The sequence below is a fragment of the Maniola hyperantus genome, chromosome 10 (genome assembly GCF_902806685.2).
Source record: "Maniola hyperantus chromosome 10, iAphHyp1.2, whole genome shotgun sequence".
In the NCBI taxonomy this organism is placed as follows: Eukaryota; Metazoa; Arthropoda; class Insecta; order Lepidoptera; family Nymphalidae; genus Maniola; species Maniola hyperantus.
The window spans coordinates 9230462-9255137 of NC_048545.1; the positions used below are offsets into that span (position 1 = coordinate 9230462).

The window sequence follows — 24676 nt, forward strand, 5'->3', positions numbered from 1 at the left end:
TATGTCTGACAAAGCTTTCTGCTGTCGTCATTTAATTAGGGTCCTATGTGTGAGTGTATTGATTGAATATGTGTAAGCTATGTACCTACGTAGCTAAATGCGTATCTAGTTAGTAGACTACCTATCTTGTTACTATCATATTGTTACAATTGTTTCGCGTTGCACAAGCTTAGCATATAATTTGCATTAGAGTGCCTAGTGCCTACCTACTTGCAGGAGTGGATAACTTATCTAGATCCTACACGTTTATGTTCGTTGTAATTTTTATTGAATAATTTTAGAACCTCTTCCATCAAAACTTTTCTATGTTCTGTAGTTTATCCGTTCTAAAGATTTCATGTGATAGTAATTTTAAATGTTATATGTATAATATTATAAATAAGTAGGTAGGTAGATCTCTTTCAGCGAAAAATAAATTGATTTACTTAGTTATTCTTTTTGACCGGTCATTCAATTAATTAAGCCTTAAGTAGTTTAAAAAAAACTTATTTCAAAAGATAATAATAAAACACTGCACGCAAATTGCCAACCATAAACAATTTACAGATCAATCAAAATTCGCAAATCTACAGCGTGTTTATTTATTTATCCGCTTATCCCCATAAAGCTCAACTTCGCGAAAGCTACTGAGTCGGCGCGAAATGATATCTAGAGAGGGGGGCAGTCACCTCTTGGACGTTAGACGGGGTGGCTGTGTCACTTTTCTGCCCAAATACATCGCGATGTCGGCGTAAACTGTCGTAATTATTTACGAAAACAATACTTTTAACTTCTATGATCATAATTTTTTTTTTTAATTAAAATGGATTGAAATGAAGTTTTCTCGTGTGAATAATTTTCTTCTGTGTTACAATAGTGATGTGTGAAATGCGAAGTGGTCCTAATCACTAATCAGTAGTGTCAAGTATGGTCGCGGGTGCAATTATAGCAGGAGACAAACGTGCATGGAACCAGTTCAAGTCGGTGGTGCTTCTGCATCTTTTGTTTACTTTTCACGCGATAAAAGGTGAGTAAAAAAACTTAAGCGTGCCCTTTCGCCAATTAAGTTGCTCTTGGAAGTCATGAACGATATAAATGGAAGTGATAAGACGAGCGTTCTGCTTTAAAATATTTCTGAGAAAAAGATTAAGGTTAAAATAATTAAGTAATTGTTTCTTTTAATTAAATTAACTGTCAGTGTATTGTAGATTTAATAATTATCTTAATTTTCCTAAACTTTTCATTAAATAGATATAGGTAGCACAAACTTTTTTGTTTATTTTAAGATCTGATTTCATACAGGTCTACTTGGAAATATTCATTAAATATCGCGTAATTTCTTACCATTAGAAAGTTTTACTAGTAAGTTAAGTGGATAAGCTATTTATAACTTGAGTCTGCACTAATACAAAATTAACGTTAGGTAGGTACATCAGAGCTTTTTGCATAATATTATTGATAGGTAACATAGGTAATAGTTTTGGTAATGATCAGGAACTGAACGCTATGCGATAATGAACTAACGCGCATGCGTATCACAGGTACCTACCTGTACCTACTGTACCTACTTCACCAATAGGTGCCTAAAACTATAGACTAGGTACCTACTTCGTTCCACCCATAGTACGCGACGGGTCGAGATGGCAATCGGGGTATGAGGCGGGGGGAGGCCCCGCACACCCACACATCATCCCGCACCGGGCTAGCTTGGGGGTTGTGCAGGTGTGCGGGGCGTACCCACCCCGATTGCCACCTCGTCTGGTCGAGTGCTACCTATACCTACCTTGTAGACATGACCACAACATGACATTACAAATTGCAGTCGTCTTTCGATTAAACTTTGTCATCATAGCAAATAAGGACCTTCATGCAAGTAAATTATAATAATACACTTATTATTGTAAGCTTTCGGGCCCTTATTGGGTAGGGTTACTTACATATTCTTCCCCATTTCCTCCCAAAAGCCCAAAGTCGGGCCCCGAGGATCAAGGAGCACCCAGCTGACACAATAGTCGGGAGAAGTGATCCTGCCACGTTGCGCTGCGTGGCTGAAGGCAAGCCCAAACCCACCATCCAGTGGTACAAGGACGGCCTACCACTTGCGCCAACCGATCATCCCCACAGGGTATTGCTAGAAGATGGACTGTTATTTCTTAGGTAAGTTAAGCCTATAGTAGATGTGACAGAATTAATTAGTACCTACGCTAGACGATTGCTTTGACTGCCAAATGTCACGAGTCTATAAAAGGATAAGCGAATGAACTTTGGAAGCTCATAATTTGATCGTATGTAAATTGTAATTGGAAAACTTTAAGCGCAAGCTTTACGCCAGACTTGTAATTGATGCGAAATGTGCAAACCATCATTGTGATGGTCACAATTAAGCAGTTTTATTGGCTGAATGTAGAAAGATCCTTGCTTAAATTGACGGAATTGGCTCTTTGTAAACCATGACCAATGTACCTACCTACCTACCCGGTCTAAAATAAAGACCCTGTTTAGCATAATGTTCATTCCTCATTGGTTGCCAACTTCAAAAATATAGAAGTCAATTAGTGGCAAGGTGCATGTTGGCCCAGTGAATTAACCTTAAAGATTTGGCCAACTATTCAGGCAATAAGAGCCATTTTGCTGTCGCATCAAAGTTTGAAAAGTTCTTAGGAAATTCTTATAATATGTCTATGTGCTTAGTACGAGATTTTACATCTCACTAACGGTGACGGAATTCGAGCGTCAAATACAATAACGTCAGAGTAAGATGGACCTAAAAACCTTTGACTCAAAGTCAAAAATTAAGTAGCATTGATTTTAACTTCATAAGGTTTCCGCTTGGAGCGCTGGCTTTAGATATAGGTACATACCTACCTAAGGACGAACTTGAGCTTTAAAACAAGGCAGTTATGTTACATTTTACTTTAACGCTGTTTCGGCATTCAACTATATTCTATCAATGTTGGAGAGATGTAAAACTTCATACTAAGCACATAGCTCAGAAAGTCTCTGAAAAAACCGAAACCGAAAGCGAATTTTCCTCGTGCAGTCTTGTTGATATACAGCATGTAGCCGCTTACGCGATGCATGACCGTTTATGACGGCAACTAATCATGTTTTACGGGATTTTACCTCCAGGAGTGTAGCTTATCTTCCCTTTATGACGTCATTCTGGTTTTAGGGTTATGCGAAGTAAGAAGGAGAGCGATGAGGGCGTGTACTGGTGCGTTGCTCGTAACACGGTCGGGGAAGCGGTTAGCAAGAACGCCACCCTCACCATTTCAGGTATGAATAACTAATAACTTCAAAACTCTAAGAAATTATCGTTTTATTGAACACAAAGACGAAGTTTTTGTGATTTCCTAACTTGGGTAATAAATGAATTCTTTATGTACGTAGGTTCTTGGTCGTACATACTTTATGAAGTAGGAATGCTTATTTATAAGTAGGTACTTAAATAATTTTAACTGGGCTGTCCAATCCAATATTTTCAATTTTTTAAAGTAGTTGTTTTTAAAGTAGCTCCCCTACATGATTTTTTTTAAAGTAATGAAAGTGATATTTGAAGTTTCATTTATTTTGTCGAAAAATCTGCTTATTAGAATAATTCGTTAAATTCAGCTAAACAGTTAAGCAGTTCTTAATTAGTTTGTCACTCTTTGAAATTGTTTCTATTAAGTATTTTTTAATTAAAATATAAAATGAATGTAGTAAACGAAGAACTTTTAGTAATTACCCAAGTCTGCAAGAAGTGCACATGTGCTGAAACTACTCAAAATATACCCAGGAGACGTTTTAAACACTTTGAAAATACAGCGCTTAGTCTCTAGCGTTAACTTGAAGTTTTAATATTGTTCTGTACAATGAACTTAAGCAAGAAGGATCATTAGCATAATGCAGAATATAATATTCTTACCATGAACTTCAAGTGTGAGCAAAAATTCAAATTGTTAAAAAAATTAGAGAATAATAATATTATTATGAATATGCTAGAATATGGGATGCCCTCCCGACTTCCGTTTTACCTGTCAGTTACAATATTGAGACCTTCATAAGAACCCTAATATAGGAAGGCGCGCTTCCGCTTAGGCTGCATCATCACTTACTAATGGTGTGATTGTAGTTTAAAACTGCTCAGTTGTTGAGTCTTTGATGCGTTGATTAGTTAGCACACAGATCGTTGAAACGATCCTATGAATAGTCGTTTACACGTGTACATAATACCTTGATCCTCGTATAAATTGTCCCAGTAAACTCACAACTGCCATATAAATCTCAACTCACGTAGCTCGTATTATTTTGGATGGATTCTGGTAACGCAACGCTCTGTACGCTTTGAGCCGTGTTGGTCTCGACAAACGCGTCGCATGGTCGATACTCGTAGTTCTTAGACGCAATGCACACCTGCAGTTGAACCGAGGTGCTTATTTTATCATACCAATTTCAACTCTATGCCAAATTTAATGAAGCTGAGTATAAGTTAGATGAAAACTGCTTCTTTGTAGTGTAGGACCTTAAATTGCACTTTCGAGTCGAGCGTCTGTGGCGTCAGTTTTGAGTCTCGAAAGTGCACCTTTCGATTTCAAAAAGTAATAGTTAAATTAACAAAGTCCTGACTCCTGACGGCTTTTACAAACTTCCAAGTTCCACGTCGTTTTTATGGGAACGAAGTGAAGAGTTGCTGAGCCCCAACCTTAAAATTATTCAACCACCTTTTATATCATCGTATTTAGTTATACTTGTAGCTATAAACTTAGAAATATCTTTTTTGCAGTTTTGCGGGATGATTTTAGAAGTGAGCCTAGAGATATAAGAGTAGCTAGTGGTGAACCAGCTTTACTAGAATGTTCTTCCCCGAGAGGAGTTCCTGATCCTTCAGTACATTGGACGAAAGATGGACATACTTTAGATGTTGAAGTTAATGGAAGGTACTCGTATTAGCAAAATTTATTTTAAGTTTATCTAGTTGAAGTTGTGTTCATAACTGTTATTTCAATCCATGCTAATATTATAAATGCAAAATCTGTGTGCCTGTATGCCTGTCTGCTAGCTTTTTGCGGCACATTTGCGAAACCGTTTTTACAAAATTTGGTACAGAGATCATCATATTCTTAGTCATTAATAAATGTAGATTTATTTTCTACCTACTATGTCAATACCTACGCCATTGAGGCGACTAATGCGTGACTGAATATATTATTGTAAGGGACTTAAATATAACATATAAACATAAATTTTGACAATAAAAAACTAATTTTATTATGACGATGAATGAACTGATATATTTTTATGAATTGATATTGTTTCGAATACGATGAATCTATGATCAAAAATGATGTAAAAATAAATAAATTATTGTAATAGGAGATATAATTGGAATTAACGTATTAGACAATAAAGGCTTTTTTATTTATTTTATTTTATTTATGTCAATACAATATTTGGTTTGGAAACTGTCCAGATTTTTTTAGTTCACCTCTTTACGAAGTACGAATGATATGTAATTTACCAAAAAATACCGCAAGTCACCTCATTAACTTACGGGGGTGACATAGTCACCTACTAAACCCTTCAAAGAAAAGAGAAAAAAAGTCACCTCATATGGAGAAGCCATAATGTTTAAATCAAATTGTGCAATGTTCGGACTACAATCGTTTATTTACAGGATAACAATAATAGATGGTGGTAACTTGAAGATTGTAGAAAGTCTTCCGTCAGACAGTGGCGTGTATAGATGTGTGGCGTCCAACGTGGCAGGGGAGAGACAATCGCGTCCTGCCACGTTACTCGTGTTACGCAGACCGCATTTTCTAGTGAAACCCAATAACATAACGGCGCTAATAGGGCAGAACATCGAGTTTCATTGCCAAGTAAGTGCAGTATCCGGCAGGAAATATTTCACATCGAACTTTAGAAAGATATAAAGATTTCGTAAAGCGATGTCTCTGTTGTTGAAACCGACGAAATGTCACGTAGGTATGAGTGTAATAGGTTTCTTATTAGTGGGAGGTCCCGGGTCCGATTCCTGGCAGGGGTTTGGAAAGTTTTTCACGGCTGCAGCCGTGGCTAGTTACCACCTTACTAGCAAAGCCTTGCCGCTAAGCGATCTAGCGTTCCGATACGATGCCGCGTAGAAACCAAAGAGACATGGGTTTAACAAAAACTGCCCTTCCAGGTTAGCCCGCTCCCATCTTAGACTGCATCATCATTGACCGCCAGTTAAGATTGCAGTCTAGCGTTCGCTTGAATCTAGGGTTCAAACGAAATACCCTATTCTAAGGAAATATCTTAATTAAAAAAAAGTGACAGAGACGACGTTGTACAAAGCAGAAATCTCTTTCGGAAGTTCAATGGGCAATATTTCCTACCCGGTAGGTACTGTTAATTAGGTATAGTTAATGTAATTAGGTACATAGAGGGTTTAGTTTGATAATGTATTTTTCTACAGTTAAGTTAGATGAGTCATAATTATTTGAGTCATAATTAGATAAAAAGTACCTATTTACTTTAATTAAGTACTCTATTTGATGGTATCGTAAATTATTTGTACTATGTTAAAAGCGAACCAAAATTCAGTTGCATGTTTTAAAGATTAATGATGACGAAGCATTTTGTTATTAATTATTCAACACCTTAACGGCGCGACTTGCTATAGAATTTTAATTTTTAAGTGACCGACTATATAGTGTCATCTTCATGCAGCGCGAACGTAACGCGTATTTATTTGACCATAAATACCTAACATTAATTAGACATTAATTAGAAAGACATTAATAATTAAACCCACCACTTTAACATAACTTTAAAATATTGACTACTTTTGCAATATTTTCTAATCATCTCTAATTTACTTTTTTAATCTACGTTTAGTTCGCGACAGGTTGAGATCGCAATCAGGGTATGAGGCGGGGGAACGCCCCGCACACCCGCACGTCTCCCGCGCTCACCCGGGTTAGCGCGGGGGCTGTGCGGGTGTGCGGTCGTTCCCTCCCCGATTGCGATCTCGAACTGTCACGTACTATAACTGGGTACTTTAAGTATTATTTGTCTTTTTGTGATTACAACTTTCTCCTTATTTGAATAGTCCTTCCGCTTTCCTTATCAATAATTATCCTCTACCCGTTGCCTATTTTAGCGATACAACTAACTATCTTGTATGACTATCTTACTATGGCGATACTAAAGAATATTTCACTTTACTTTACTTTTACTATAAATACAGGCTGTAACTAGAACGCTAGCAAAAACTTAGCATTATTGTTATACTACCTAAACACAATCCAATACCAATAACCATTTGTCTCATTTTGTAGTTTTAGTGGTTTAGTATTTTTCAAAACAGCAATGTATAGCGTGCAAAACTCGGGTCAATGCCCCACCTACGACATGCCATTGACTCCGAGTGGCCTATTTGAGCAAAGTACGTTGACTTCTAGCGTCAGTCAGAGGTTTTATATGAACTTTTACAAAATGTAGGAGTTTTTATTTATTCTTCTCGTTTTTTTTTGTGGTATCATACCAGTAATCATCAGTACTGTCACCTGTTTTCGTTTTTGCTAGCGTTCTGGTTACATTCTGTATAATATTTTATTCTGAGTTGTTAAATTATAGAGAAAGCATTTTGTTGTAGGCATCACCAGAGGCAGATGTATCTGTAACATGGTCACGAGATAAAGGGTCATTATCACCGTACGCAATAATACGACGAGGGTCGCTGAGAATAGATAGGGTTGTTGAGTCGGACGGAGGGACCTATACGTGTAGAGCTGAAAGCCAGGCTGGATATAGCGTGGCTAGTGCATCATTGACTGTTCATTGTTAGTATTCATTTAGATTGTTAATTAGTGCCATGTCAACTTTTCCGTATTTGTATTTACATACCCATTTTTTAAGCAGAGATTTCTTTGTTATCTTTCATTCATTTATTGATCATTAATACGTCGAGATTTTTATTTTTAATCGAACATACTTCGCCCATATATTGGTTAAATTCAACAATCACCAAAAAGATTCTCTACGAATGGCTTTATAAAATTTTGTTAACCCTTTGTTCATTTATCGAATTTAATGAAATATTTTTAATCTTTATCCATTTTAGCTTTACCACATTTCACTAGAGTCCCTTCTGACCAAACAGCATGGGAAGGAGAATCTGTTTCATTTCAATGTGAAGCTGATGGCATGCCAAAGCCTATTGTATTTTGGACTATGGAAGGCTCTCAGGTGAGTTATAAGACTTTCAATAATTTTCAATACTCGGCGTTTGCTAGAAACCTTTGGCATCGGCCAAGACTTCGCCAAAATTTTACTGAAGTCGAAGTTTTAGCCGAAGTTGATTTTTTGGGCTGAAACTGGCCGAAGCCGAAGCCGGATAGAAAACTAGAAATTTATTACATAAACAATTTCTAATTAGTGATCTATTCCTTTCGCAACAGGAACTTGTCTTTCCAATTTCGGACCATGGAACGGCGTCTCTTTATTTGGACCGAGTGTTTACACAACACGCCGGTAGACTGACTTGTGTTGCTGTTAGTGCAGCAGGGAGTGCTCTACATACAGCAACTTTGCAGGTCAGTTATGTAACTTATCTATCGACAATAGTCTAGGTTGTCTTAAGTGTTCTCTATTTGGTCTCAGTATCTAAACTACATGACTCATGAAGTTTGGAGTATCTTAGGTACAAATAGAAGCGGCGATAAGCGTCAGCCTTCTATTCCGGAGATTAGGGATTCAATCCGCAGTACCCACCACGAACTTTTCGGAGCTATGTGCGTTTTAAGCAATAAATATCACTTGCTTTAACCGTGAAGGAAAATACCGTGAGGAAACATGCATGCCTGATAGTTCTCCAGAATGTTCTCAAAGGCGTGTGAAGTCTGCCAACCCACCCTTGGCCAGCGTGGTGGACTATGATCTAAACTAAACCTTCCTCATTCTGAAAGGAGACCCGTGCTCAGTAATGGGCCGATGGTGGGTTGATCATAACGTTGATGATAATCAGGGTACCTTAATTTTAAAACGTTTGGTCCTATTCGTAGGTCTTAAGAAGAGAAGCCAACTCTTTTAGTGCCCATTCTGAGACATCGTCTCCGTCTCCGGAGTATGGCGATAAACCACAAAACCATCCGCCAATGACACAATACGAGCTCGTTCAGGCACGGCGATATCTTCAACAAGATGTGCTAGCTTTGAGACGAGTGGAAGGAATATCGTCAACGACATTGAAAATTGTTTGGGATGTAAGTTTGCAACGTCTAAAGTGTACTGGGTATCATGTTTAATTTGTTCTGACAATTCAATCAAATCTTAGGGCTCCATCAGATGGACTGCACGCTTGATGTACGGTTATGACTGGCTGCACGTGCAGTCAGCAAAAACGGCACATAGGTTTTGTCTGGTAGTATCGACAGCAAGCGTGCAGTACGTCTAGTAAAGCTCTTACTTTTCATTCCAGGTATTAACAGATTACAACGAATATTTAGAAGGTGTAAAAATATGGTTCAACGGTACCTCTTTAAACCGGCAACACGTTGTAGACTTCCAAAATGTACACCAGACAAATAACTCTCTAGAAAGTTTCATCGAATTAACGAAATATGATAATTTTACAATGACGACAGTTCACAACAGTGGTTCGTCGAGCCATTTATTGACAGGGTTGATGCCGTATGCTAAATATAATATATTTTTGATGCCATTTTACAAATTGCTGCTAGGCAAACCGTCCAACATGAGGAGTGGTCTCACAGAAGAAGACAGTAAGTAAATGATTGAGAAACACTTTAATCTCAACAGAAACATTAGCAAATTGGCTTACTTTAGGTTGGGTTTGTTTTAGTTCCAACGGCTCCTCCACAAAATGTTTCGGCAGGGGTCATTAACGCTACATCAGCTTGGATACGTTGGGAACCACCTCCTATACATACATGGAATGGTGAACTTGCTGGTTACTTGGTAAGTTTACGAGCATTAAAATTAATATCCACTATTATTAATGTTTGACATGCGTTGCATTGCAACTCGATGTAAAAAGTTCAAAAACCTTTACGCGAATTTATGAAGAACAACTATACAAAGTTTAGACTCAATCGGATGGACGTTACGTGGACACAGGCAACAAACAGACAGATAAACATTAATTTTGTATAATACATAAGAAAAGAAGTACTTGTCATTTTAAGTAGCACTTACTAAAAATTTGCTTTACTCACATTAACTTGTACTATGATCTTTAATCCTAATCTAAATAATAGATTTATTAACACAAGTCAATTAGGGTAACGAGGATAGCATTAAAATTCTTGATGATCAATCTTCCTCGATTGAACATACAGGGTTGAATTTCATCGAATGCTTGATGTGTATTTTCGTTTTGCTCACGATGAAATAATTCACAGATTGAAGTGCGCGTAGGTGGCAACAGCAACGGTCGGGTCGTAGGTCAGATGTCACTTGGCGCACGAACCCGTGCAGCAGCAGCTAGTTCTCTGCGTGCTGGTGGAAGGTACAGCGCACGCGCAGCCGCCGTCACGCGACGTGGCCATGGACCCTTTAGCACGCCCACTCAAATACACATGCTGCCAACGCAGTCTCAGAGACATTACGTGCAGTAAGTACATTAGACTAATTACATTCAGAGTCAATACACGTTACAATTTTACTGATACATACCATTTTTGAATCTACAAATCATTCTATTTGAATCATTCAACAGGCGTTGAAATATTTTAGTCACTGATGTTCGCTGTCGCATATCCAAACAACAAATACTTAAAAAATTACACTTACTAGCTGATGCCACGACTTAAAAATTATGTGGGAACTCCTTTATTTTCCGAGATAAAAAGTATTCTATGTTCGTCTCCAGGATGCAAGCTATCTCTGTACCAAATAGATGATGTCGGCGACTTTATCCATGTGGATTTAGGTATTAAAAATCCTGTGAGAACTCTTTAATGTTCTGGTACAAAAAGTATCCTGTATTGTCCCCGAGATGTAAGCTTGCTCGTCAAAATCGGTTAAATAGATCTCGACTCTAGTATCATAAGGTCGGATGTGGATTTTTGCTACTTTTCAGGAGAGCCAAAACAAAAATGCTAGGGAAATCGGGTCATAATTTCTAAACTACTAGAGATACGATTTCAGTTGTTTTTGTAATATTTAACACTTAACTGTACCTATCATTAACCATTACTAGAAATACTTTATCATTAATAAATAAAATATAAACTCACAATTTCTTCAAAATGGACGATATGCGACTTTATGCTGGTAATAATCGTAACTGTGCTAAAAAATTGTGTGCATAAGTTGTAAACCGACTTTATGGCTGCAATTTTTACTATTACAAATTTGAAATAAAAGTCGGATCTATTACTTATATTTCATAATACGTCTTAACTGATTATACATAAGTAATATTCGGACAAAAGATCACAGTAGTTATCTCACAAAAATCATTTAGGAGTTTTGTGAGATAGCAACAATGTACCTATCTGATTTTTCTGAAACTGATTAGTTAGATCTGAAACATAATAATTGCATTCGCCCGATAGTCTGACCATTGCATCCGTGTAAACCTTGTGACTTCTGAATGAATGAAAATAACATTTACAAATTCACAAATAAAGCCCATTAATTAAAAACAACGGCCAAAAATTGGAAAAAAAAATTACAAAGTAATTAGAAACCTACAGTGGGCCAAACATTTTTTGTGGAATTGCATACATGACAGTTACATCAATATAGAAATCTAAAACATGCCAACATAGCCTGATTTTCCTTATAATGATTAGGTACGTAAAGTAAGAATGGAGGTCATCAGGTACCTACTGCAAAAGTTGGTTATATTTTACAGTGGATAATGGTTTCTCATTATGTCATATATTGGGCGAAAGCGGGGAAGAATTTTAAGTTTATATGTACCTATAACATACTTATGAAATACAAAAAAGTCTTCTTTAAAGTAGTTTTTATAAAATAAAAACACCCAGCATTATTGCGTTAGTTGTAGCCAGGTAATATATTCCGAAATCTGAAAATCCCCGCCGTTCTTATTTTTTTTTATCAAACTTATCAAAAAGTTTTGTTTCCTTCGTATGTTCTTGTAAACTGTGACCAATCTCTTAGTTTAGTAATCTGCATTGTTTTCAGCTGTTCCCTTTTTTTCTATTTGTGCATGGATTACATCTTACTCCACGTAGGTACATGTTGCATTTTAGCATAAAGCTTGTGATTTATCATCTTTTAGTGTGGTAATCCTTATAATAATCATAAGTAAGCCATAACGATTATCATGCTCCGAATATGACCGACACAATTATCAGACCACAAAGTCAATTCTTCAACAATTTCGAGAATACTTTGTTTCTTCTCTAGTAGATTAATGAAATAAGACAAGATACTGTTTTATTCCTTCCGCTGCAGCTGATGTTTTCAGACCACATTAAAGTAGCAACACTGCTGGTAGCATCATGAATCGTTTTTAAGGTGCAGAAACTACGCAGGTATAAGGATTTACTGTTAGTCAAATCCGGCATTGCCACTTTTGTAATAAAAAAAAAATACTTTCTGCTTTCTTGAAAATTCCATTGCTTCTGTTTCGACTGTTCTTTTTAACAGATACTTTTTTAAACTGTTTCTTTCGTGTTTTAGTTAAGTTTTTTTATTTTTTTACTTTCACTTTTATTAGTTGTTTAATTAATAAATTAATTTATACTACATTTATATCTAAATTAACATAATCTAAAGCTTCCTATTATTAGGTATGTTTCGTTAGAATCACTATCATCACATATTGTAGGTGCCTTATAATTTCTGCTCTGGATTAATATCAAATTCGGTCGATTATAAGACGGGTAAAGAAGAAAAAAATTGATTAGGTACTCTAATTTTTTAAGGCTACCTTAAAAACTAGGGCAATAAATTTTTGAACTGATGATTTGAACTATGATTCATAAAAAACACCATAAATGCACGGTTTTTTGCTTAGTGGGGTATTATTATAATATATGTTCAGATTTCCATGGTGTGATTTTCGTGGTCCTAAAAGATTTTCTAGTCTACATTTTCAAAATGTCTTCAGCTTTATTCTGGCTCTTTACTTTTTTCCCGCAGTTTAGTCCAAAATTTTGGTGAAATAGGATGGATCTCTTACCTATTAATCACATCAACTTTAATGTAGTCACAAACAAAAAGCTTTATTTCAACTTACTTCCATGAATTTTATTGCAAAATTATTTATATTACAAGGCAAAAAGTCTTAAATGATTCACAGTCCAAATATTAATACAAAAAATTCGAAGCATAACATCTGTTGTGATTTTACCTAACAAAATTATTACATATTTTAGAAGCAGAAGTGCGTAACTGCAGTACCAGCTAGTATTACAAATAAACTTATTTCGTAGCATAATGGTCGAACTCAAAATACATCTATCATTTTTCTCCATTGCTTTGGTGCATACATACGCAAGTCAAAAAATATAATTATGGTTCTCCAAATTTTTAGAATGTGTTCAGATACGACATTATGCATGTATTTATCTTTGCAACGAAAAGAGATAGAAATACTGGTGTCAGCTTGGCAGAAAGAGCCCGAAATGCTCATTACCTTTATGTAAAAAAGTGAGTTTGGTCGGAAGTACACATCCGACCTTATGATACTAGAGTCGAGAGATGTGCCGTAGAAAGGGAGCAGACAGATAGACAGCTGATAACTTTTGCTTTTATAATATTAGTAGGTATTAGTAAAGGATCTGTTTACATTTCCCTGTTAACTGTTCTATTAATGTTGCCAATTATTACCCTCTTACTCTAACAAGATCAAATAGCTACAACTTTGTTTCAGAACGGAACCTGCGACTGATAAGGCAATATTGTCAATGTTCCAAGAAACTTGGCTTCTAGTGCTAACTTTGTTTCTATTAGCAATAATAGTGGTAGGGGCGGTTGTTATTGTTTACTTACGGCGAAGGCAGACTAAACAGCGAAAGAGTCACAACACTGCTAGTAAGTTCTATGGATATTTTAGGTTATTTTGTTGGCATTATGACTTTCACATGTTTCTTTTATTTGAAAGTCCTTAGTTGATATTATAATCTTGAGTGTTTTTGTTGCTTATGTCAAATAGGTATCTAGTTACTAACAATAATTCTAAAATGCATTTTAGGTACTCCAATAACTAATACTCAATGTCTGTTGGGTAAAGAAGCTGTATGGCTTCGTGAAAGGCCCTTGTATGAAGGGTCAAATGAACCAAGAATAGAAATATTAAATTGCCACCAAAGCTTACTGCACAGTAAGTTTGATTACATTTTTAATGTCTTTACTAAGATTGTATTATATAATTTAGCAACTTATTGATTAACGTACGTTTTAGGTGGCCATACTATAGGTACTATGGCTATGGAGGCTGAGTATAGTCTTCCACAACACACTGGTGCAATCAATATGATGTCTCACGAAGATAACAGAAGGCACCCTCCGGAACCTTATGCATCTAGCGCTATTTATACTGAATTAAACTATCAGGTATTTTCCAACCATTATCCTACGTTGTAAACATTTGTGTTACTTTATGAACAAGTAGAAATAATTTAACAATAGTTGCAGGATCATACAGACGCAGAAGATTCTTGTATAAAATGTGCAGTTAGTCCAGAATCATACGACAATAGTATGGCAAGATCATTTGCTGATAGCAATCAATACTCCAATGAAGAATGTTCTACTTGTTGTCGAAGTAGTAGTTCAACTTTAACGAAAGATTATAGTGAAATGACAAAATGTGGGAATGATGGAGATGACATTCAAGAGTTGTCATTAGATGAATGCCCGTCATGTAAAACAACTCAATCTCGATCATCTAGTCATCATGATGGGAATAAAGAGTGGACAGCAATTGCTGATGTGGAGTATGACTATCCCCAATGGCAATGGCTGGGTAGAGAAAATAGTTTTAGGCAAATCGCTCAAGATTCAAAACATTCCAGTCAAGGGAGGAGAAGTGAACAAAATTGTAGAATGAATTTATGCGATATTCTTCCACCGCCGCCATATGAAAGGTAAGTTTTATGAATTTTTCGACTCTCAAAAACTATCAACGTTGGCGAGACGTAAAATCTTATACTAAGCGTACTGGACATAGAAATTCCAGTCGATTTCATTTATTATTTTGAAATTGTTGCAGAGAATCACCGTACAGGGAAATGCATGCATTCACCACAAATTCTGGTGCATCAGGATGTTCGGGTCACACATACCGGAGTTAATTTAGTACATTTTAAAATATCATTAGAAGGTAATAAAAGCAATACTAAGCTTAGGGAGACTGTACATAAACAATGTAAAAAGGTTGTCAAAATTTTAGGTAAGGATTTGGAGGATTGTTACACCGCTTTTTATTATTGTTTTGCTAAAAGATAACGATTGTCATTATAATTTTTCAAATCTGATAGGTACTGGAGAAAAATGTTTAATTGTTAATGATTTATGAGTGCTAATAAATAATTATACCTGCTAATACACTTAAATAGTAATTCGAACCTAAAAGCGGTGGGGAAGATGGTACTCTAAAAGGTTGTAGCTTTGTGGACGTGTTTACATATAGACTGCCATATTATTACGTAATGTAGTCATTACATAGTTTATCTTTCTCTAGTGACTGTGATATAGTATAATTTTGATTGTTTTTAATTTTGTACATAATTTGAAATGTTTGATATCCTTATACAATTTTACCCTTATTCTATTTATTGTGTCTAGTTTAACAAATTACTGAAAATGAACTTAACTGTTTATTGTTAACTTTAAAATTGTCACTGTAGAATTTTGTACAACCGGATATAATAGACCTTAAAAAAGCTGTTTGTATATTTTGATGACTCAGGAACCGGATTAAAGTACTACATTTCTATAAAGCTGTTTCACTTTTTTCTTTTGTCCAAATGTATAGTACGCGACACGTCAAGATAGCAATCGGGGTGGGAACACCCCCAACCCCCGCGCTGACTGGGTGCGGGCGAGCGCGGGCGCTGTGCGGGTGTGCGAGGCGTCCCCTCGCCTCATACCCCTTTTGCCATCTCGACCTCTCGCGTACTATACTTATGCATCGTCAACCTCACTGCTGAGGGTCGTGATCTTTGTCACGGAATATCTTTTCCTTTATGATATGCGCTATCTCGACCTGTCCGTAGAATGGTGCAGACTGCAGAGCGATGTGGACAGGGGTACCGAGTGTGGTGACGATTTGGTCAGCCCAACGCATAGGCTACTTTCTCTTTTTCCTTCCACTTTTTCCGTCACCAACATTTTCTCCAGATTGTCTGGGTTTCCGCAGGAAATGTGCCCGAAACGGTTTGTCGTAAGCATTTGGTCAATGGCCTAGCGGTAATTTTCAGTTGCTTTAGGAATTAGGATGGAGGCGTTGGTTCTATAAGCAGTCCAAGTTACCTGATTGGTTTTTATAAACATTATGAAGTGGAAAAATGACTGAAAAGTTTTTATCCTTGGTGCTATAATTTTACATCAAGCTATAACAAGCACATGGCAAGGTGCTGAATAATAAGGTACCCAATAAAATAGTCGTTTGCAAGTATCAAAACACTTCAGGCAGCACTAAACCGGCAAATTGCTTGTTAATCATGTACGACACATACTAGGTGCTCAAATCGTAGATATTCAGGGTATTTGGTGTAGGCAAAGTTTTCACCTTGAGCAAATAGAAAAATTTTATAACACTGCAGTAATATTCTTGTTATTATAAAGAAGTTGTTCTAATGGCCACTTTTGCTTTGTACAGCTTTATATTAATTAAACAAGATGATGTCCTTAGTCGGCGTGGGTTTTTAAAAATCGTGGGAATTTCTCTCAATCCCTGTCAAACTCTCCTCAATTTTCTGGGACAAAATATCCGCTCAAGGGGTGCAAGCGATCTCTGTACCAAATTTAGTCAAAATTTGTTTCGATATCGTATATTGGTGTGGTGGATTTGGTTTTGTGAAAAGCTAGCAGACAGACAGACATTTGCATTTATAATATTAGTATGGGTATGGATATCTATTTGTTACCAATGAAGATAAATGTTTAATCGGCAAAGGTTCGGCTAATCTTTGGAATTACAGTTAGATACTTCCTAATTGTTCGCTCTTCAGTTAAGTATTTAGTTTGACTATGAGCGAAAGTTTCATAACAATTAGAGCCCTTAATCAGCTTTGCTCGTAAATATCTAACATTTGTGTGGTAGATTCGCAGCCTGCGTTCCAAGTTGGGGTGTTTCCATGACAACCAGTCCCCAGTACGCCCTTGTTATTAATACCCGTAATAATTAAACTTGATTGCATTTCACACCAGGTGTTGGATGATGCCTCTTGTCAGAAAATAGACGGCGTAACCCTCTGTCAGTTCCACTGATATTTTGAAGAGCATGAGGCTAATAAAGATAACATAATTTGGAAGGTCTATCGAGTTAACAGCATTATACCCAATACAAGAACAATATAATATGTACCACTACTTAGCATCAGCCATAACTTAGTCAGTAAAGTAAACGCTGACGTAGGGCACATTGTTAACATTGAAGAGTTTCGGATAGATAGGACCGACAGCTATTTTATTGATCCATGGCTTTCACTTCACAGCTAGATAGTGTTAGTCTCTCATAATTTTGTTTTCGTAAAGGTGTATAGCAAAAATAATTTTCATTTGTATGCAGATGAGAATTAAGGTTCGCTGTAAATTCAAAACCTGCATCTGAAAAACTAAAACCAGAGCAACTTGAAAGTCAATTTTCTCAGAATGTATTTACTTTATCAATCACATCACCCCTACAATTTTCAGGGAGAGCTCTTCGTCGCACCGCATCAAAAAGTCAAAGATATTTGAAGTGGAATGCATTTCTTTGCCAAGTAGTTACTTTTCTGATATCATATTATTTTATTTTAAAACTAGCTGATCCCCGCGGCTTCGCCCGCGTAGATTTAGGTTTTTAAAGATCCCGTATAGCCTATGTCACTCAGGAATAATGTAGCTTTCTACTGGTGAAAGAATTTTTAAAATCGGTTCAGTAGTTCTAAAGATTACCCCCTACAAACAAACTTAACGACATTACCTCTTTATATAATAACAACGGGCCGTGCAGCAGAAATCGTAATATTTTAATTTCGCCATAACTTCAAAACCAAACGTCCAATTTTAATCATTCAAAGACCAAATATTATCTCCATAAACTGTTCTTAGTGATGAAATCATTTATTTTGATAAGGATTAATAGCATGAGTAAAATAAACGCGTTTAAATGTAGTCCAAAAAAAATTCAAGATTTTAAATAAAAAAATGGTTGCTGTGCCTCACTCGACATAGATGGGTATAGTGTGTCGCGGACTTTTTTGTAGATATTTATAAGATCTACAATTAATTAGAACATTTTATGGTTCTATCTTTTATAGTTTAGGCAGCGTACGCAAAATAAGTAACTTTTCTGGTTGATTTTTTACACCTTGTGTCCGAAAAACCCAAATATCTTACGGAACCCTATTTTTTTCCAAAATAAAATATAGCCTATTTTACTCGTGGATAATGTAGCTTTCGAATGGTGAAAGAATGTTTAAAATCGGTCCAGTAGTTTTTGAGCCTATTCAGTACAAACAAACAAACAAACAAACAAACAAACAAAGTTTTCCTCTTTATAATATTAGTGTAGATTTGGTGAGCTTTTCATATTAATTTGTGGAACATATGAATTCCTTTTATAGAATGAAGTGGATCGTGCTAGGAACTGGTAATATCATCTTCTATGTATATCTACTTTTTAACTTTTACAAATTAAAGATAAATTATTGACCACAACAAACAGTAGGTATCCAAACTAAATTAGAGACCACTAATCCATTATTCACCTTTAATTTTAACAAAATCAACTTTACTGATGGAAGTCACGAATTTTGGAAAATAATTACCAAAAATTCCCGTAAAATTAGAGAGCGAGGGTGCATGAATTACCCATAACACAGCGGCTGAAAGTACTTTCATAGCTATAATTCGTACTCCTTCGACCCGGGGTTCCGTATGATATTTATAGGCATAGATAAGGCCTACAGATGCCGTGGAGTTTTCCTTCCCCTAATACTCGTTGAGTTATGGTTTCCAATTTCCAGTTCTACACTTCAGGTAGGCGGCGTCTCTAGCGGATTCTTGAAATATCGACAGCATACTTGTTTGATGAATGTTTCTTTGACTTGAATTGATTCCTTCCTCCCCTTTATGGACTTAAGAATAAAATTGGAGACTGTTTGCTTGCGAAATACACTTTCTGATTTGAATACTAGTAAAGTTAAACAGTTTTTGTATTCTTTCGAAAGTTCCTTTTGAAAACATCGAATTATTTGGCCTATTGGAGATGTTTTAGGCATTTCTTTAGTTTTTAATAATGACATAATTCATCATCTAATCGACCTAAGTTTTCTAATTCTATCATGATTGACAACGAAACGAACCGTGAGAGAATATGTCGTCATTTTGAACTCTTCTTTTGAATCATTTACACTTTACCCTCGTTTTGCATCATACCTAGTACTGAATTAGAATACTTATTCAGGAGACTCCTGATGCTTTTGAGGGATTAATTATGTGAGAGTGGTTTAAGATACTTATTATAAGAAGCATTGCGTAACTAATGCATGCAAGAAGACAGCATCCAACTTACAGCATAAGAGCACGAGCTCAGCATGCCTGAACTATAGCCTACAGAGAGGCATACCAGCGAGTCCTTCGTCGAAGACCAGCAAGAATCATCAAGTACAATTAGTCCGACACAATTAGTCCGATGTCAAAATTCTATTCTCAGCTGAAGTATTTTAAAAATTTACTAGACTAACTCAGATCTGTTTTGGGGTAGTCTTCGGTTCGGGCTTGTTACCACCTTACTGTTAAACATTTTATTTTATTTTATTCAGATACAAGTTAGCCCTTGTGCATTCTTTCCTGGTAGTGATTATATGCAGTCTAAGATGGGAGCGGGCTAACCCGAAAGGGGTACGACAGTTTTTATTAACCCCATTCCTTTGGTTTCTACATGGCATCAACATCATCTACATACAAAAAAAAGATGTGAGATGTCTCGGGACAACCGACAGAAGCGAAACTTCCTCATTCTTGCCCTCATAATAATATGCACAACAATACGGGCTGCCCAGCCAATGAAGTGCAGTTCATCGTGAAGATTTGCGGCAATTAAAAAAATTAAAGCTTTATTTTTTAACTGTCGCAAAGCCAAGACAATGAAGAATATTTAGTAATCTAAAATAGGCAATGAAAGCATAAGAAGGGCGTTTCACCAAAAAGACTTTACAAAATGACCCTTGCATTAGTCACGGGTGAAGGAAATCAACACAGAAATTATGACACTGGTGTACGAAACCCAGTGGGGGGTCACGCAATACAGCGGCGTTTTCGGTGATTTATTGCCTAGTATAAACAATGAGTAATACTACTAATAAATTGTTATTAGAATACCTTTGTTTTATTAGTTCACCTCCTTTATTTGAGCAGGTTGTTATTCGATTCCTGAAATAAATCACTGTGATTAGTACCTTGTGTCATTTTAGCGTATGAGACCACCAAAGAATTTCTAAGTACTACTTCGTAGTACAACCCACTGAGGTGGACACGTAGTGATTATATTATTCTTATTAGTATTAGGAAGAGAACTGGCAGAATAACATTGACATAATATTATCTGGATTGCTCTAGATACAATATCTTGAATATAAATTGAGTATAATTCACAACCTTGTTATTTAAGCAATTAATTTATCATTCTGCACAGCAACAAATAATGGAGATCACTTAGATATACGGACCTAATATTCATCTGTAAAGATACGAAATCATGATAAACAACTAGGTATAATAAAAATTGATAGTATGTGCGCGACAGGATGAGATGGCAATCGGAGTATGAGGCGGGAGGACGCCCCACACACCAACGCTCGCCCGCACTGGGTTAGCGCAGGGGCTGTGCAGATGTGCGGGGCGTTCCCTCCCCGATTGCTATCTGGACCTGTCGCGTAGTATACTTAGGTATAGGTACCTATAGTTATAGTAATAACAGCAACCTATGTAGGAACAAACTTAAAAATTTGTCCCTTGCCTAAAAATACAATGGTAAAATTTCAGTATTTTTTATTCATACACCGCCAGTCATTTTATAAAAGTTTGAATTCTGCTTTTACTAAATTGAACTTTGTTTTCAATCCAGTTCTTTTATATTCAAAAGTCTGAGCACTTTCGAACGATTGAGCTCAATACCAATAAACTCTTTCAGTTTTATTTAACCGTAAACTTTTCTTTTGTAAATTTTAAATGCGCTTCAAAATTTTTTAATTCTTTTGATAAAAATGTGCTCATATTTTAGTTATTCATATTTTTTAGGACACATTTTTGCTAGACAAGCTGACGCCCGCGACTTCGTCCGCGTGGATTTAGGATTATGAAAATCCCGTTGAAACCAGATACCTATAGGATTTTCGGGATAAAAAGGAGTTTATGTCACTCTTCAGGTCTTATCTTGAACTATACGGCAGCGAGGTAGCGATATAGTCGACTGATAGACTGGCCAAGAACATGGAAATAGGGATGAGCTAAGCTTATTAAGTGCGTGTTGCCAGTGGTGACATATGGATCCGAGACATGGTCGTTAACTATGAGCCTCATAAGAAAGCTCACACACACACAGAGTCACTCAGCGGGCGATGGAGAGAGCTATGCTTGGAGTTTCTCTACGTGATCAAATCAGAAATGAGGAGATCCGTAGGAGAACTAGAATAACCGACATAGCTCAACGGGTTGCGAAGCTGAAGTGGGAATGGGCAGGGCACATACCTAGTTAGTAGTTCGTAAAACCGATAGACGTTGGGGTTACAAGGTGCTGGAATGGCGACCTCGCACCGGAAGACGCAGCGTTGGAAGACCCCCACTAGGTGGACGGACGACATCAAACGAGTCGCAGGGAGCCGCTGGATCCAGGCGGCGCAAGACCGTGGCGTGTGGAAGTCCCTACAAGAGACCTATGTCCAGCAGTGGACGTCTATTGGTTGATGATGATGATGATAAAGCTTATTACTTCCAGGATACTAAAGAACGTGACGCGCGGTGCTCCGGTCGGACATTGTCATTGTAGTATGGATTTGCAGTAATTCATAATAGACCGTGCCTGTAAATTCTTTGGTCACGGTACGAGCTATCAAGGTGTAATGTGAATCATAAAGGCACCTTTTTATCTATATTTTAGGATTTCTTTAACAGAAGTCAGTTTACAGAATCGTGCGTTCGTTAAAGTTCGTTTACTTACAGAATCTTGTGCACTCTAGTAACATTTTGTCTAATTAAATAGATATATTTAATTAGATGTTACTAGGGTGCACAAGATTCTACTAGTAGGTATACGTTATAGTAATTTCTAGGTAAACGCGTCCCATCTTAGGCCGCGTCATCACTTTCCATCAGGTGTGATTGCGGTCAAGCGTTTGCCTATAATGAATAAATATAAAAAAAATACGTCCGCGACAGGTTCAAATGACAATCGGGGAGGGAACGCCCCGCACATACCCCGTTCTAACCCGGTGCGGGCGAGCGCGGGTGACGTGCGGGTGTCCCCCACGCCTCATACGCCGATTGCCATCACGACCTGTCAGTACTGTAAAGTCCTAAATTATTTTGCAATAACTACAAGCTCATTTTAAAAGCTAGGTAAGTTTTGTTCGAATAAATGGAAAAGTAGCTTGTACGTCAGCTTATACGATGCGATTAATCGATAGTTTATCCACGATCGCATCGCATAATATTTAATGCTATGCTAGCAAGTTTGACGTTGTACCATTTCTTTTGTATTTGCATTGGAAACGTGATGTGTTTTGTAGTGGTCAGTTTTTAATAAATTACTTACTATTTTGTATGGATGTTATTGCTACTCGGTAGGTACCTATTAGTTATTTTTATAGTCATAAAAATGTATGCTAAGCTTTTTCTGACTTTTTTTTCTTTTTCTGTTGAATGTACTTATACTTAGTAAGCGACAGGTCGAGATGATGATGATGATGATGATGATCTGGGTGGGGACGGCCCGCACACCCGCACAGCCCCTGCGCTAACCCGGTGCTGTGCTAACCCGCGATGGCGATCTCGACCTGTCGCGAACTATTATTTTTAAAATCGGCAAATGTGTCAATAGTTTTGTCAATCGTAACCTTCATCAGCATCAAAGCTCCCAGCTGATCTTAGCTTAGTCTTAGGTACAGTTTAGTACGCGGAAAGTAATATACATCGAATTTTAGAAGGAGATAGCAGATTTGTAGAGCGTTTTCTCTGTCATGAGACCGACAAAAACGAGACAACGCTCTACAAAGCCGAAATGTCATTCTAAAGGCCGATGTACATTACTTTCCGCCGCGTATGCGGTGGTCAAAAGCGTTTAGTTCTCAATTTCGTCCTTCCAAATCAGACGTCAGCGTCCAGCTTTCGTTTCCGAATCCTTCAGTATTATCTACCTACAAAATCCAAAAACTTTGGTTGCAAGTTTTTTTCGGTGTCTAATTCTGTAGGTACTTTACAAACATTATGCATTTAAATTTAACAAAACGCATTCAGCAATAATGTTGTCTGGTCGGTATCTGTACCATCGATCGCAATCAGACTTCACCGTGAAAGTTCAGAATTAGCCGCCACAAGACCCCCCACTTATCTGCCGCCATATTTTTAAGTAAATTACAAATAGGTACGGGGTGCGAGTACCATCAGTTGCCGTGCGTGTTATCGCGACAGGGGGATCGCGAATACGTTCCGTGCACTTACAGAGTTGGACGACTTGGTACCTACCACAGGGTAAAAAATAACCAGTAAGAAAGCTTTCAGATTTATATTCTGAATCTATAGTTGCACTAGATGATGCCCGCGCGACTGCGTTCGCGTGGATTCAGATTTTTAAAATCCGGTGTGAATTCCGAAACTAAAATATGTGCGTCTCCAGGATGCAAGCTATCTTCGTACTCAAACAAAATAAATGATCTCCTTTTACTTTTCACAAGACAGCTCCTTTACAGTACGCGGCAGAAAGTACATCGACATTAAGATGGAGATAGAAGATTTGTAGAGCGTTATCCCTGTCATTGGGACCGATAAAACGGCATATAGGTATGAGTGACAGAGACAACGCTCTACAAAGCCGAAATGTCATTCTAAAGGCCGATGTACATTACTTTCTTACGCGTACTGTACTTGTAAGTTGTAGCGTTTTTACTACTTAGAGTCAGGCAGTCATACATTAGTACGTACCTTCTTATCTCTTAATTCTCTCTTAGGTTTGTAAAGCTTACAAATTAGTTATAATGTGGTTGGTTATGATGTGAAAAACACCTAATTAATAGACCTGTAAGAGAGTACAGAATAAAATAAAAAACTTGTTGTTTGGGCGAAGTATTCGGAAGAAAAGTGAATCTTGCGTATCTATAGGAGGCAAATAATACAGAAAGTCAAACTGTCATTTTGTAGACTGTGGATAACGGAAGTAGTCATAAAGCAATATTTATTGAGGCTCCGAGTGTGTACGTGTAGGCGTCGCGTCGGAAACAAATTTTTTCGTCTAGTCTCCCCGTCGCATTACTGAGTTTCCTAGCCGACGATGTTTCCCTTCATTTTCCCTTTGATGGTGATA

The 24676-nt window shown here is 37.0% G+C and overlaps 1 protein-coding gene across 2 annotated transcripts; it reads left to right on the forward strand.

The window, feature by feature from the left end:
- Positions 1-674: 674 nt before the first annotated feature.
- LOC117985945 (protein sax-3-like) lies at positions 675-15634 on the forward strand. 2 transcript variants are annotated; one of them, XM_034972739.2, is made up of 17 exons: positions 675-1006; positions 1944-2136; positions 3152-3255; positions 4745-4898; positions 5636-5840; positions 7601-7787; positions 8069-8193; positions 8406-8540; positions 9009-9209; positions 9425-9728; positions 9809-9924; positions 10368-10579; positions 13820-13980; positions 14141-14269; positions 14351-14502; positions 14578-15035; positions 15161-15634. In XM_034972739.2, exons 1-17 carry the CDS (start codon positions 907-909, stop codon positions 15240-15242), a joined length of 3018 nt encoding a protein of 1005 aa, XP_034828630.1. In that variant the 5' UTR covers positions 675-906; the 3' UTR covers positions 15243-15634. The 2 variants fall into 2 exon arrangements, with proteins under 2 accessions (XP_034828630.1, XP_034828631.1); XM_034972740.2 differs by having other exon boundaries at positions 14584-15035.
- The last annotated feature ends 9042 nt before the right edge of the window (positions 15635-24676 follow it).

Bases quoted from the DNA above. Each gene is read 5' to 3' on its own strand.
- LOC117985945 (XM_034972739.2), top strand. From the start codon at position 907: ATGGTCGCGGGTGCAATTATAGCAGGAGACAAACGTGCATGGAACCAG. The intron at 9,210-9,424 runs GTAAGTTTGCAA...TTTTCATTCCAG, and splicing joins CATTGAAAATTGTTTGGGAT to GTATTAACAGATTACAACGA. The intron at 14,503-14,577 runs GTATTTTCCAAC...ATTTAACAATAG, and splicing joins ATACTGAATTAAACTATCAG to TTGCAGGATCATACAGACGC.